At 38.2% G+C, this 13,328-nt stretch overlaps 1 protein-coding gene across 4 annotated transcripts; it reads left to right on the forward strand.

Moving 5' to 3' along the window:
* Positions 1-196: 196 nt before the first annotated feature.
* LOC146511383 (receptor-type tyrosine-protein kinase FLT3-like) lies at positions 197-9,745 on the forward strand. 4 transcript variants are annotated; one of them, XM_085173302.1, is made up of 24 exons: positions 197-486; positions 1,118-1,191; positions 2,838-2,989; positions 3,068-3,195; positions 3,304-3,415; positions 3,632-3,771; positions 3,986-4,164; positions 4,326-4,464; positions 4,546-4,723; positions 4,863-4,963; positions 5,238-5,352; positions 5,433-5,632; positions 5,728-5,831; positions 5,917-6,049; positions 6,669-6,773; positions 6,854-6,964; positions 7,117-7,273; positions 7,378-7,490; positions 7,635-7,756; positions 8,056-8,178; positions 8,270-8,381; positions 8,469-8,568; positions 8,785-8,890; positions 8,988-9,745. In XM_085173302.1, the coding sequence occupies exons 1-24, from the start codon at positions 459-461 to the stop codon at positions 9,204-9,206; spliced, it is 3,051 nt and encodes a 1,016-aa protein (XP_085029428.1). In that variant the 5' UTR covers positions 197-458; the 3' UTR covers positions 9,207-9,745. The 4 variants fall into 4 exon arrangements, with proteins under 4 accessions (XP_085029428.1, XP_085029426.1, XP_085029429.1 ...); XM_085173300.1 differs by having other exon boundaries at positions 198-486; positions 5,914-6,049; positions 8,988-9,744; XM_085173303.1 differs by having other exon boundaries at positions 199-486; positions 3,071-3,195; positions 8,988-9,744.
* Positions 9,746-13,328: the final 3,583 nt, after the last annotated feature.

Genomic DNA, 13,328 nt, shown 5'->3' on the forward strand with positions numbered 1-13,328 from the left:
TTCTTTTTTTTTTCTTTTTTTCCTTTTTTTTTTAGCGCGGTTATCATTCAGAATGAAGAAAATGATGGAAACATTGTAGAACATTTTAAAATAAATTTTAAAAAAAGAGAAAGAAAAAAGAAATGACTTCTTATTTTTGATCTTACTGGATTATGGTACAAATATTTCCCAGCATGCATACAATATCTCTCTTCTCCCTCTCTGTCATGTTGATAACGTAGAAACCAGCCTCTTCAGTTTTTTCCTAATAAAAACACGCAGAAAAAAATGATTGTACTTCCATTTTTTTTAAATCCCCAACAATAACGAGAAAACAGTAGTTTCTTGCGTGTATATTTTAGGCTCTCAGCGTCATCCAATGGTCTTATACTTCCTCTATTTATAAGGCACATACGGACGTCTTGTACGGCAGTCTAGCCACAGAGTGAGCATGTAAACCAGCCAGAAAATACGCATCAATGCCAAGGCACCAAAATATGATTGCGGGTGAGTAAGACTCTTTCAAATCCCTGTTTTGTGGCCTGAATTATTGCCACTGAAGTAGTGCAACTTTTAGCTTCACGTTTATCATTTAACAGTTAGGGTTCAAAAATTAAAAATGGCGTGTTATAAATAAATATTCAGATATAAAATATTGGGTTGACATCAATATTTAAATTTTCAGTTTGAGGAACTTCAAGGCTCAGCAGCGACTGACAAGTGTTAAGGCTGACATTTGTAGTTCATATAAGGTGATCATCATGTGATCACGATGATCTCAGGAAGAAAATAAATATCAGAAATAATAGGTGTGTGTCCCTATAAAAAAACACGCAAATTACACTTTGTGTGATTTTTTATAGTTTAGAAGTGTTTAACATTTCTAGTTTAATATAATAAAAAAAAACTCTTCTGTGCCATTAATAAATTCACAGGAAACACTTAACACATCAGTTCATTTGTCCTCATGACTGTGTTGCTTTGCGCTTTTTTTCAAATTTGCTTATTTGCTTATGCTGTATTTTCTTTAAAATTAAATAATCAATTCCTGTTTCACTTGTTATTTTCCAGTAAATTTCTAATAATTCGGGAAATGTGCATTTGTTTGAACTGAAGTTTTCATTTTCTGTATCTCCAGCTGTTCTGCTGCTGTGTGCTGTTGGGGCACTGTCTGATGATGGGAAGACCTCACCATGTGTGCCCAGTGATGAAGTAAGAGCTGCTTTAACTGGAAAATAATGGGGGAAAACAGCACAATTTAGTAGCTGCTGCACAATTGCTGAACTGACACATAGTAACTGTAAATAATATATGCACAAACCATTAGAACTCCAATATGAAGTAATTGCACTAATGCACCCTTTTTTGTATAAACAAAATAAAATATTCTTCACACTTTGTGTAGCTGTATTTTATTTTCACTAATGACAGTGTCAGTGTTTTATGAGTATTCAGAAACACAAAAATACAGAGCAACAAGATGATCTAAAACGTCACAGGGGGAAATGGTACTCTTGTTTCATTTCTTGAAATCTGTCACTTTGTCTCATTTCAGTAAAAACTCTGAGTCCAAATTTTATTCCAGTATAAACGTAATGTACATTTTTTAACCAGTTCATAGTTTAATATTTCCACACATGTAGTTGTGTGAAAAATGAAGTATACCCGCTTTTGTTTCTAAGGTTTTACATGACAGGACAAATTAAAATAATCATCTGACCCTTAGCAGTGACATTATTTGTTTAACAAATACTGACTGAGTCAAAATGCAGAAGCTGTGTTTAAAAATATAAGTAGACCGCCAAGATTAAACAGCAATAGCTTTAATAATAGTTTTCTGTGTGAGGTCATCAGTCATTTTATAGCCCAAATTATCACCCCTACACCACCATGCTTCACAGTTGGTATGAGGTGTTGGTGCTGATATGGTGTGTTTAGTTTTTCATCATATGTGGTGCTGTGCATGACGGCCAAACGTCTCCACTTTGGTCTCAACTGCCCAGTGGACATTGTTCCAGAAGTCTTGGTTCAGATGTTCAGATTTGTTCAACTTTGCAAAGCTAAGCTGTGCTGCCATGTTCTTTTTTAGAGAGACAAGGGTTTCTTCTGACAACCCTTCCAAACAAGCTGTGTTTGTTCAGTCTTTTTCTAATTGTACTGTCGTGAACTTTAATAATTAAAATGTTAACTGAAGCCAGTAGAGACTGACATGTAGCTCACAAGCTTCTTGCTGATTCTGAGGTTTGCACTGTCTGAATTTGGGGTGAATTTGCTGGGATGTCACTCCTGGCAAGATTGGCAACTGTGTTGACTGTTTTCCACTTGTAAATAGTCTTTCTCACTGTAGAGTAATGGATTTCAAATGGCCTTGTAACCCTTCCCAGATTGAATGGGAGCAACAATTCCTTCTCTGAGATGATTGTTGATGTTGTTACACTTTCACGACCCAATGCTCCAGACCAGAAAACCACTGAAACATTTGTTTTATTACAGGTGCTCGTGATTACTAAACATCAGCACTTGGCTGCTACTTAAACCTCTTAAATCCTGTGGAAGTAATAAATAGTTACTTTGGTTTTTATACAATGCTTCTCCATTTTTGCTTTATTTTTCTTAAATAACTATATAGTCTAATAATTTATGTGTTTTTATTTTGTCTTAATATGTAAACATAAACAATGTTCATGCTTGGTTTGGTGATTAACAATCTCTCAGCTTTTATTACAACTTCAGACAATTAATTGCTAAATCAACCTTTTTATGTGTTTTTGTAAAGCATTTTTTTAACATCTTGCCATCAGTGATTATTTTATTGCTGCTTAATAAAGGAGGATTAAATGGTGGGTCTTGTTTTTCAGGCAGAATGTTTGACACCAGCTGATTATCTGAATCCATCTGGTCCCATCAGTAAAGTTTTGGTGGTGGGTATGAAACTCATCATCTCCCCGGAGTTCCTCTCTGGATATCCTGTCTGCCACTGGATCAGAGGAGAAGACCGATTAATAACAGTGTAAGTGACCGTCTGTGTTTCTGTTTGGGTGCTTTATCTTTTTATGTATGTAAACGGAGACGTTTCCTTTAACCTCAGCAGAAATGGGAGTCAGTCCATGGTCACATCACAGATTTCTGAGACAGATTCAGGGGAGTACACTCTGACCTGTGAATCCAACAATGCCACCATGTTCTCCACGACTGTGATTCTTCATGTAGTAATGAGTGAGTAACAGCTTCTCATCTTCTTTCTTCTACAATACTCAAACAAATTCTGTTTGATCGTAAATTAGTGATAATAAAATGAAGTTAACTGTTTTCTTTGTTGTTTAGAACGTCCAACAAAACCACAGCTGATGCTCGATGGTGTTGACGTGCTAGATACTTCCCCACTTTTTAAGTGTGTCTCTGAGGGTTTCCCCAAACCCACAATCAAATGGTCTGGGTAAGATGTTGTCCTTTACATTTGTATGCAAACTTTAGAATAGCAGCACTTCTTAATGTCTGATTTTAGACTGAATCATTTGGAGAGATGCTTTATTTTGGTGGATGGTTGGGATAGATGGGTATTAGACAAGCTTTGATAATAATGTATGTCAAAGACACAGCACTCTGAAAATATAATTTTACAGCACTAACATTTTTTTCTCTGTTTGAACAGTAACCAGCATGAACAGAGTTTAAAGGAAAGCGACAGAAAGACAGAGAGCACAATATCAAGCAGTGAATATTATGATAGAGGAATGATGTGCTGTGCAACCAATGCTGAAGGACAAGAGTGCTCCCAACTGTATGACTACGGTAACTGGATTTAAATTAACTAATAACAAATTTAATACATCCATAAAGAATGTATCCATAAATTATTACAGGAGTTAATTTGAGTAAAATTTGGTTCAAATACTTGAAAAAACAATGTTTACCCAGACATTCACTAACTAATCTCAGAGAAGCAAATGACAAATTCTGCCCGAAAAAAAATATTTTTGATTTGAGGCCCTGATGTGTGTTTCAGACTTACAGAGCAGTGTAATGAACGAAGATGAGGTATCTACTGTCACCCTGAGCAAAGGTCAGTTTCTGCTGCTTCGCTGCAGAGTTACAGGATACGGTCTGAGATCACCTGTGTGGGAGAAAGGAGGAAAACAGCTCCATGACAGGACACTATCATGTAAACCAGAGAAGGAGGAGGAGGTACAGTAATGTCCTGTAATCAGGGAGAGTTTCCTTAAACTTTCTTGTTATGTTTGTCTAAAAACTGACCGACCTCTTTAATATTCCTCAGTCTGAGACACAAAGTACTTCACTGATAATCATCCTGCAAATGATCATTATTATGTTTTTTTTTCTTCCAGATGTGCATTAAAAATGACTCACATTTCGCTGTTCAGATGGCCTACCTGTTCATCAGATCAGTGAGAGAGGAGCACAGCGGCACATACACCTGCACGAGTACAGATAAAAACTCAAAGTCTGTTCATGTTCATGTCTCAGGTCAGTAGACTTCATTTCATGTCATTATTATTTGAAACTGTTCCCACTGAATAAATCTGGTTTATTCTTGTGTTTCCTCAGATGAAGGTTTCCTCTCTGCACAGCTGGATGAGACCAAGATCATATCATCTCAGGAGGCATCCAGCACCTGCTTGCAGGCCACTGTTTCCTACCATCCTGTTCTCCAGCACTGTTCCTGGGAGACTCCTGACAAAAACAGGACTAAATGTGTCAGGGAGACATGGGTAACACAGCACAGGTACTTCAATGACGCAAACTGTCACCATGTAGAAGTGTAAAATTATCCATTCATTCATGTTTTTCATGAGCAGCAACAGAGAACTGCTGATGTCCAGTGTAATCATGTGATATGAGGACTGTAATGAACTGTTTCTCAGGACTGTGAAGCTTTGTGATCGACTCATATCAGGAGATTATAAGTTACACCTGGAGGCTGGAGGACAAAAGGAAACAAAGACCATATCAGTGTGTGTTGTAGGTGGGTTAATGTAGCCTTTGTTACAGTTATATAACAATAACATATACATATATTTTATTGATATAAACAAAGAACAAACAAACAAAAGGAAACAAAGACTATATCAGTGTGTGTTGTAGGTGGGTTAATGTAGCCTTTGTTACAGTTATATAACAATAACATATATATATATATACATATATATATATATATATATATATATATATATATACATATAATATATAATTTATATTTAAAATATGAGATTGTTTGACATCATCTGATTTTGTTCCAGATGAACCAAAGTTCAACTTCTTGTTTAATAAGGATAATGATACCCTCAACCTTGAGACTGTCAGTCTGGTGCCAGCAAACTATACCTGGATGTCTTGCTCTAAGTTCAATGACAGGTATGATTACCTGCACAGCCGTTCAGCTCAGAGAGCATTTTAGCTCTGATTATTTAAACTCCTTTTGCTTTGTTTCACAGCTGCAGTGAAACAGACTCATCCTGGGATGAGGTCCCAGATGCCTCTAAAACAGTCTCTAATTTTTCCTGCAACAAGCCAATCAAGAGCTCAGTGAGTAAAGACGTGTTAAAAGGAGACCAATTCAGGTTTTGTCTGACAAACTCAGTTGGCTCCTGGTGCAAAGCCCATTACATGATCATCCCACCTCAGCCCTCTATTGGTAATAACAAGTCTAATGAATATATTTACTGAAAATATTTAATGAAAAAAAATCTAAAAGTTGTCATGCTCACATTGTTTTGTTTTGTTCTTTAGGTAAGCCACCTGAGGAGAACTCCTTCCTGCTGACAGTATGTGTGGTTCTGGCTCTGGCTTTGACACTCGCCATCATGGTGCTCACGTATTTTGTCAAAAAGAAGGTAAATATAAATAAGATGTATCAGCATACATATAAATGCAAACACACACAAAGACATGACACCAAACCTTTTGTGTTTCCAGCAGAAACCTCAATATCAGCCTCAGCTTCAGATGATCCAGATGACTGGACCCAGTGATAATGATTACATCTACATCAACTTCAAGGACTTTGAGTATGACAGGAAATGGGAGTTTCCCAGGGAGAACCTTGAACTGGGTATGAAGTACACCAAGTTACAGGGTTAAATATATGCATCAACACATAAATGCAATGTAAAGTTTTACACTCAGTCAGTAAGAAGAAGTTTAAAAGAACATTTAAATATATGTAAAATTATTGATTTAGCTGCTAGCAGACCTCCGAAACCAAAGAACAAGAAGCCCTTCAAATGGTAGCAAGACGTACTTGAGGGCTTGCAAAAGACTGAAGCAGAAAAAGAGGAAAAAAAGTTCTTCTACATAAATGTGTTATCTGTGAAATATTCAGACTTTCCTCTTTTCATTTTTTTATGAAGAGTTTTACCTTTCTGGGCCTCAAAGTGTTGTCTGAACTCTGCAATACACCACGTTTAAAGAGGAAATGTCTCTTTGCCGGAACTTCTAACCAGATAGATATGTGAAACATATGAAGGGGCCCCAACAGGACACCTTTAAGAGGCCACAACTCTTTGGTTTAACAATCATTTGTCTTTAGTTTTTTTTAATGGCAGAAGCTCAATCTAAAAACTAACTTAATGTGAACACTTTTTCCCCTCATATTTCATGACAACGTATTGATAAACGTAGTCAATTTAATATACAAAACAGACTTTTGAGTGTTTTTCTGTCCTCCTCAGGTAAAGAACTGGGCTCCGGAGCTTTTGGCATGGTGGTCCAGGCTACAGCTTATGGCATCAAAAAGCCTGGAGTCTCGCAGAAGGTGGCCGTTAAGATGCTGAAAGGTTGGTATTTGTTTCATGAGAAATGCAGAGCGTTAAAAGGGTTATACCTAAAAGTGCTAATCTTGTACTTGACTCTGCAGAAAAACACCAGACTATGGAGAAGGAGGCTTTGATGTCAGAGCTCAAGATGCTAACTCACATCGGACACCATGCCAACATTGTCAACCTGCTCGGTGCATGCACAGACTGTGGTGCGTTTAACGCAGCAGATCACGCACATGCACAATAGTCATCAAACTTGGACTCTTTCAGTTGAGACCTACTGCCCTGGTTTCTGATTATTTGATGCTGTATATTAATGTCAAACAGAAGTTTTAAAATAACCTAATTTCCCCTCATCTAGGACCAGTATACCTGATTTTCCAGTACTGCTGTCATGGAGACCTGCTGAATTACTTAAAAAACAACTGTGAACGTTACCACAAGTCTGTCACCGACGCTTTTGACAAAGACCGTTTCAGAAGCCTCTACCACAACCTGCAGCTCAGGAAATGCCCCAGGTGAGACAGGTTTCTGTATCAGTGCTGCCGTTTGTTTATTTCTTAAATTATTCTCTGCAAAGTTGGTGTGGCATTACAGTTGTGTTACATTTGTCTTTTCTCAGTGCGCTGGAAGCACCAATGGATAATTACGTGCCTATGTACACCGCTAACACAAGGGGGCAGGAGGACATCGCACTCCTTACCATCAACTCTGACAATGTGGACAGCTGTGAAGGTGAGAAACGTGATATAAAGCCAGCAGAGCATACACGTTATCATGGTGAAAAAAGAGACGTTTAAAAAAAGGTGTATGTGTGAACAGAGGTTGACACACTACTGTGAAATTCAGAAATGGTGGCTGAACACAATTTATCTGCAGACCCAGAGAGCTTTGAAACCCCAGACGAGCAGACGGAAGACCTGGAAGCCCTGACCTTTGATGACCTGCTGAGCTTTGCCTTCCAAGTGGCAAGAGGCATGGAGTTCCTCTCCTCCAAGAATGTAGGCGACAAACACCAGACAAACATCTGTCACCCAGCCTCTCTGCAGAAACACATTTAGTGTTTTTTGTTCCTCTGTGTTGATGATTAATTTAGACCTATACTGGCAGACCAAACCTGGAACACCTGTGTTAGTTTCTTAGTTCTTTGCATGTTGTAATAATATATCTATATTTGGGAGATTTGGAATTTTATAAACCGCACAGTTCGAGGGAAATTATTTAAATATAACTAAAATAAAATTGCATATCAAAATGAATACACAAAACATATGCTGACGACTGCTCCTTTTGTCTGCAGTGTATCCATCGGGACCTGGCAGCTCGAAATGTCTTAGTGACAAACAGCAGGCAGGTGAAAATCGGTGACTTTGGACTCGCCCGGGACATCGACAACGACTCCAACTACGTCGTGAGAGGAAACGTATGTTGGATGATACTTTTTCATTTTATATTATTCACTGACTCTTATGTTAATCACTGTGGGTGGGTGACTGAGCTCTGCTGCCTCACAGGTGCGTTTGCCAGTAAAGTGGATGGCTCCTGAGAGCATCTTCCAGGGAATGTACACCATGAAGAGCGATGTCTGGGCTTACGGCATTCTGCTCTGGGAGATCTTCTCACTCGGTAACTTTCACAAACATTAACTCATTGTGAGCAGCACATTCAAAAGATAAACAATCAGTTCTAACGTCTCAATGATGTTTGTCGCAGGTGTCACTCCATACCCGGGCATAAAGGTGGATCATATGTTCTATTCAATGATTGAGAGAGGATTTAAGATGGAGTGTCCATACTATGCCAGCGAAACTGTGCAAGTCTCATCTTAAATGTTTCATAAATGTACTAGGTTGTTTTAAGAAAACTATTATTTTAGGATTCAAATAAAGACAGAATCACATTAATACATCAGTAAAAATCAAAAATAATAACCTATTTCTGTTCTGTTTTGAAACTTTAGCTATTCCGGACTTTTAAATATAACTTTTGCTTTTATTAAGTCAGTAGTGTTGTGTATGTTCTTCTGCAGGTATGGGATGATGCATAAGTGTTGGGCCCTGGATCCCGCTAACCGCCCCTCTTTCTCCAAGTTGGTGTCCTTCCTGTGTGACCTGCTCCTAGACCGAGAGGAGAATGTAGGCCTTAAAGAAAATCTCAATATTTGTGTTAAATTATACTCAAACATATATTTGAATGTAGCAGCGTAATCACTATCAGCATTCACTTTTTCAGCTCTACCAAAACACAATCAATCAGACTTGCAGCGACTACCAGAATGCGTCAACCATCGTTGACATGTCTGCCTTGACCAAAGCAAGCGAAGAAAAGAAAACCCAGGCCACCAATGACTACTGTCAAACCTGTGCCACTGAAGAAAAGAGAGCAGAAACATGTGCCGGAGACACTGTGGCAGCTGAGAAGGAGCTTCTGAAACCATCCGATGCAGAGTGATCGCCTTTATACCTTTATTTTTATCCGTATATCCAACAGCTTGCATAACAATACTGATAAAATGGTACTAACCTAAGATTTTAGAGTAGAATGTACTTGCTTTATATTATATTCAAGGATAGCGAGCAGTTTTGCTAAATTATGTTATTTTACAAAAGTTTTTTTTATTTTGTGCAGTTTTTATTGTGCAGCTACAAAATACAATTATGAAACTAAAATATTCAGAGGAATGTACTTTAGAGATGTAGCTATGGAAAAAAGAATTCTCCATTACGTTTATATGAAGACTCAGGAATTTATTACATGTTGCATATATTACATTGTTATACATGGCAATGTAACGTCTATGTTTTTTTCAATACATTTATACGCCAGCAGGGAATGCAAGCATTATATTTTTTGTACACATTTATTTTTTTCATAATAAACTTTCTTTATATATTTTACTGGAACTTTTACACTATATTACATTTTATCTTCCAGCATTACACCTGCAATAAAATGTACTTTAAATAAAGAAACTAATTTGGCCATGCCTGGTGTTTCCTCGGCTGTTTTATTCGAGTCTTGTCAAAGAAATAACAATCAGAATTTTTTTCATAAGCATTTCACAGGAAAATATTTTTTATATATACAATTTTATTTTTCTCTTTAATGGTTTTGTGTTATACTAGAGTACAACACATTCAGAGTGAAAACAAACTGTGCCTGACTTTACAAATTAAGATTTGTTGGAAAAATCTGATGTTCCTAAGCTGTGTTCTGTGTCCTCTTCCCCCAGGACTGTGAGGCCAAGCGCAGCTCCAGTGTCATCATTAAATATGTGATGAGCATGATCATCAGCCTTCTGACAGAATAGTGTTTTTCTTAACAACCTTGCCCTGATTGTAAACAAGACTGAGGAGCTGACTGTGGGTTTCAGGGTGAATAGGGAAGAGCATGCCTGTTTTTACATCAACTGAGCTCCAGTGGAGCAGGTCAGCGAGTTTAAGAGCCCCAGCTTTCTGAGGTCCTTGCACAGCAGCTCCATTCAAAGTATCCGGCTGTATCATCAGGTTTGGAAGCTGCACTGTAGAGGAATGCAACGCTCATCAGAGAGTTTACTTATTTATTTATTTTCTCTTTTGCCAGACATGTGCACTTTTATTTTCGAGTTTTACACATATCTAAAATATGGTATCTTATTTTGTGGAGCTCTGTAACAAAAGTTTTTTCAGACACTTTTTACTTTTCAAAATCTGTAATGTTACAATAAAGCTGAATGTGAATCCTCAAGCACAGCAGCTATAGACAGGAGTACACTGCTCAAAGCACCACTACATGGAAGACACAAACGTAGAGGTTTGTGTTGCCACAGCGCCACCTTGGGGAATTTCAGGAAATCCAAAAGTTAACCAGGAGATATAATTCCAAAAATATATACCACCTTATTCACTTTAAAGATGACAAGTCAGGATGAATTTCAGTTAAAGTTTAAAATATTTGTAAGTGTTTCATATAATGCTAAAGGTCGAAGCTGCTGCCTGTGATGACAGGGGATAAAGGCGAAGCGATACAGCTCACCAGGGCAGCAGATCCTGACAGACTCATCACAAAGGGAAGGATATGCTGGCTCAGCCCATCGCTCCTACGCAGCAAAACAAAGGAATAAATCAATCATAAAATCACAGTAGAACAAATGAATAATGACTCCTAGTCAAGATGAGCTTGGCCTAACAGACACTATAAAATTCAACAGATTTTGCAAAAGGATCAGATTCTTCTGATTACTGATTTTATTGAATGTTCTAACTTTAAATGTGCGGGTATCCCAAGTGTGCAAGCAGGTCTGAAGAGAAGCTCTTAGTGAAACCATAAACTCAGTATCAACAAATCATGAACCCATCACTCAAAATGATCCTTGAACCACATTAAAAGGCAGACCATAAAAGTGACTCTAGCATTAAGAGGGACTCATTCATTCAGTTTAAAGTAAATACATTTTTAAATAAATAAATAAATAACTAGGCGAGCATAGACATTTTTAGCAGGCAGAAATATTTCCACTCTTGACTGTTGACAGGCTCTGGACAGATTTCCATATTAACATTCACATAGATGCTCCCGACTGAACAGCTGAAATTTGATCAGTATTGCAACACGAAGCAAAACAATGTTACTTCCATTTAGGAGGGACAGATACACACACTGAAACTATTTCCCATCGTTGGACAGCCAGGACAGCCAGGACAGCCACTATGTGCTCAGTGTTGGAATATTTCTTGAATTACAAGATTTCAGTCAGGCAGCCTATGGGCAGCATCTGTGCATTTTCTCATGTTACCTCGGAAAGATCCTCCTGATTGAGGATTCCTATGGTAAGTGAAACAGTGTAGTGTCCATTTATGACAGAGAGGCACACTGGGATAATTTTCCATCTTTTGCAGATCATTTAATCATTTAATTTGGAAATGGCACAGTCAGTGTTACATAGATGTGTACAATATGACCTTGAGTATGTTTTGTTTTGCTTTGTGGCCAGCTAGTTCTATCAGGATCTTTTAAGCTGATTAACTAGATTACATTTTTTTTCTTTCAGACTCTGTCTTGTAATCAAACATTTATTTCTAAGATTAAGCTGTAAGTAATTACTTGTATTTTCCTTTGTGGTGTTCACTGTCAGTGTGTGAAGATGGAAATAAAAATGTAAAAGAATTCTGCATGAAAGTTTACCTTTTCAGTGTTGCATCTTCAACTGGATGTGCTAACTACGTCTTAAATCATCTTGCTAAGGAGAGTGAGAGCGTGTCTTCCAGGCTCACAATTCATTATGAGAGACTTCTATGTTGATGACGTTGTCACAAGCATAGCAGATGTAGATGAAGCTATTCAGCTTGCAAAAAAAGCCCAAAAATTCTGTGCTATGGGTTTACTGTGACTACGCAAAGTCGTGCATAGTCGTAGTGCTTGAGCGTAAAACCATCTGAGCGTGCAACTGAACAAAAGGCTCTTGATCTCATCTTTAATGATCCATCACTGTGAAGAGCCTTAAGAACCCACATGGACATTGAATCAGACAGTTTCAGTTTCCATACCTTTCTGGAGGATCAACCAGAAACCCGACGTGGCACACTCTCCACAGCTGCTTCTTCTCATGAATCATTAGGGCATGTTGCTCCTTTCCTGCTAACTGGGAAAAGGGTGTTTCAAGAAATTGTAGGCATTTCACAGGCTGGGATGTCCCACTCATCAGTTAACCTCAACCAGTCTGAAGATGCTGGAAGAGTGATCTGGCATTTAGAGAAAATCACATGCCTCACTGCTATGCATCAGCTGACTTTGGAAAGATCAAATGGTTATGGCCAGTGTTAATATTTGAGACAAGTGAATGAAAATGGATCTCTTAATTGTGATCTGGTCGTGTCAAAGTCCACTGGAGCTACATTTAAGGCTGTGACAATCCCCAGGTTAGAGCTGACTGCTGCTGTTGTGTCCATCGCAGCAAGCACTGCTCTAAAGGAAGAACGTGGAATTTCAGGGATTGATTAATATTTCTGTACAAACTCCAAGGTTGTACTAGGGTACAGCAACAACAAACCATGTCGTTTTCACATATTTGTATTGAATAGGATTCAGAAAACTCATCTCAGTACAACTACTCAGCAGAGGCGATATGTCTCCACTAACAAGAATCCTGTAGACCTTGCTTCTGGAGGTTCAAGTGCAAGCAAGCTTCTCACATAAAACTGGTTTACTGGACCCAAGTTCCTATGGGAGAAAACAGTGCCTCCACCTGCAGAGGTAATCCCAGAAATCTCACTTGGGTGACCTGAAGTTAAAAAGGTTCAAACACTAAATGTGCAGACTGCACATTTCTGTCTCTTATCCAGATCAGATTAACTTCATTATGAATGCTCTCCATTCAAGCCATGTAGGAGGTGTGTGGGAGAGACAGATCAGAATAGGAAGGAATGTACTTCCATCCAATCTTCCACCCTCACGTGAAAGATTGGATGATGCCAGTGTCTATTGTGGACAGTCGTCTACTCACTGTGGATAGCCTAAATGATGCAGATGGTCCTGAACCACTTACTCCCAATCACATACCATGAAACCATGAAACACACTGGAGTCTTACCACCT

Source organism: Neolamprologus multifasciatus, chromosome 9 (assembly GCF_963576455.1).
Source record: "Neolamprologus multifasciatus chromosome 9, fNeoMul1.2, whole genome shotgun sequence".
NCBI classification, from domain to species: Eukaryota; Metazoa; Chordata; class Actinopteri; order Cichliformes; family Cichlidae; genus Neolamprologus; species Neolamprologus multifasciatus.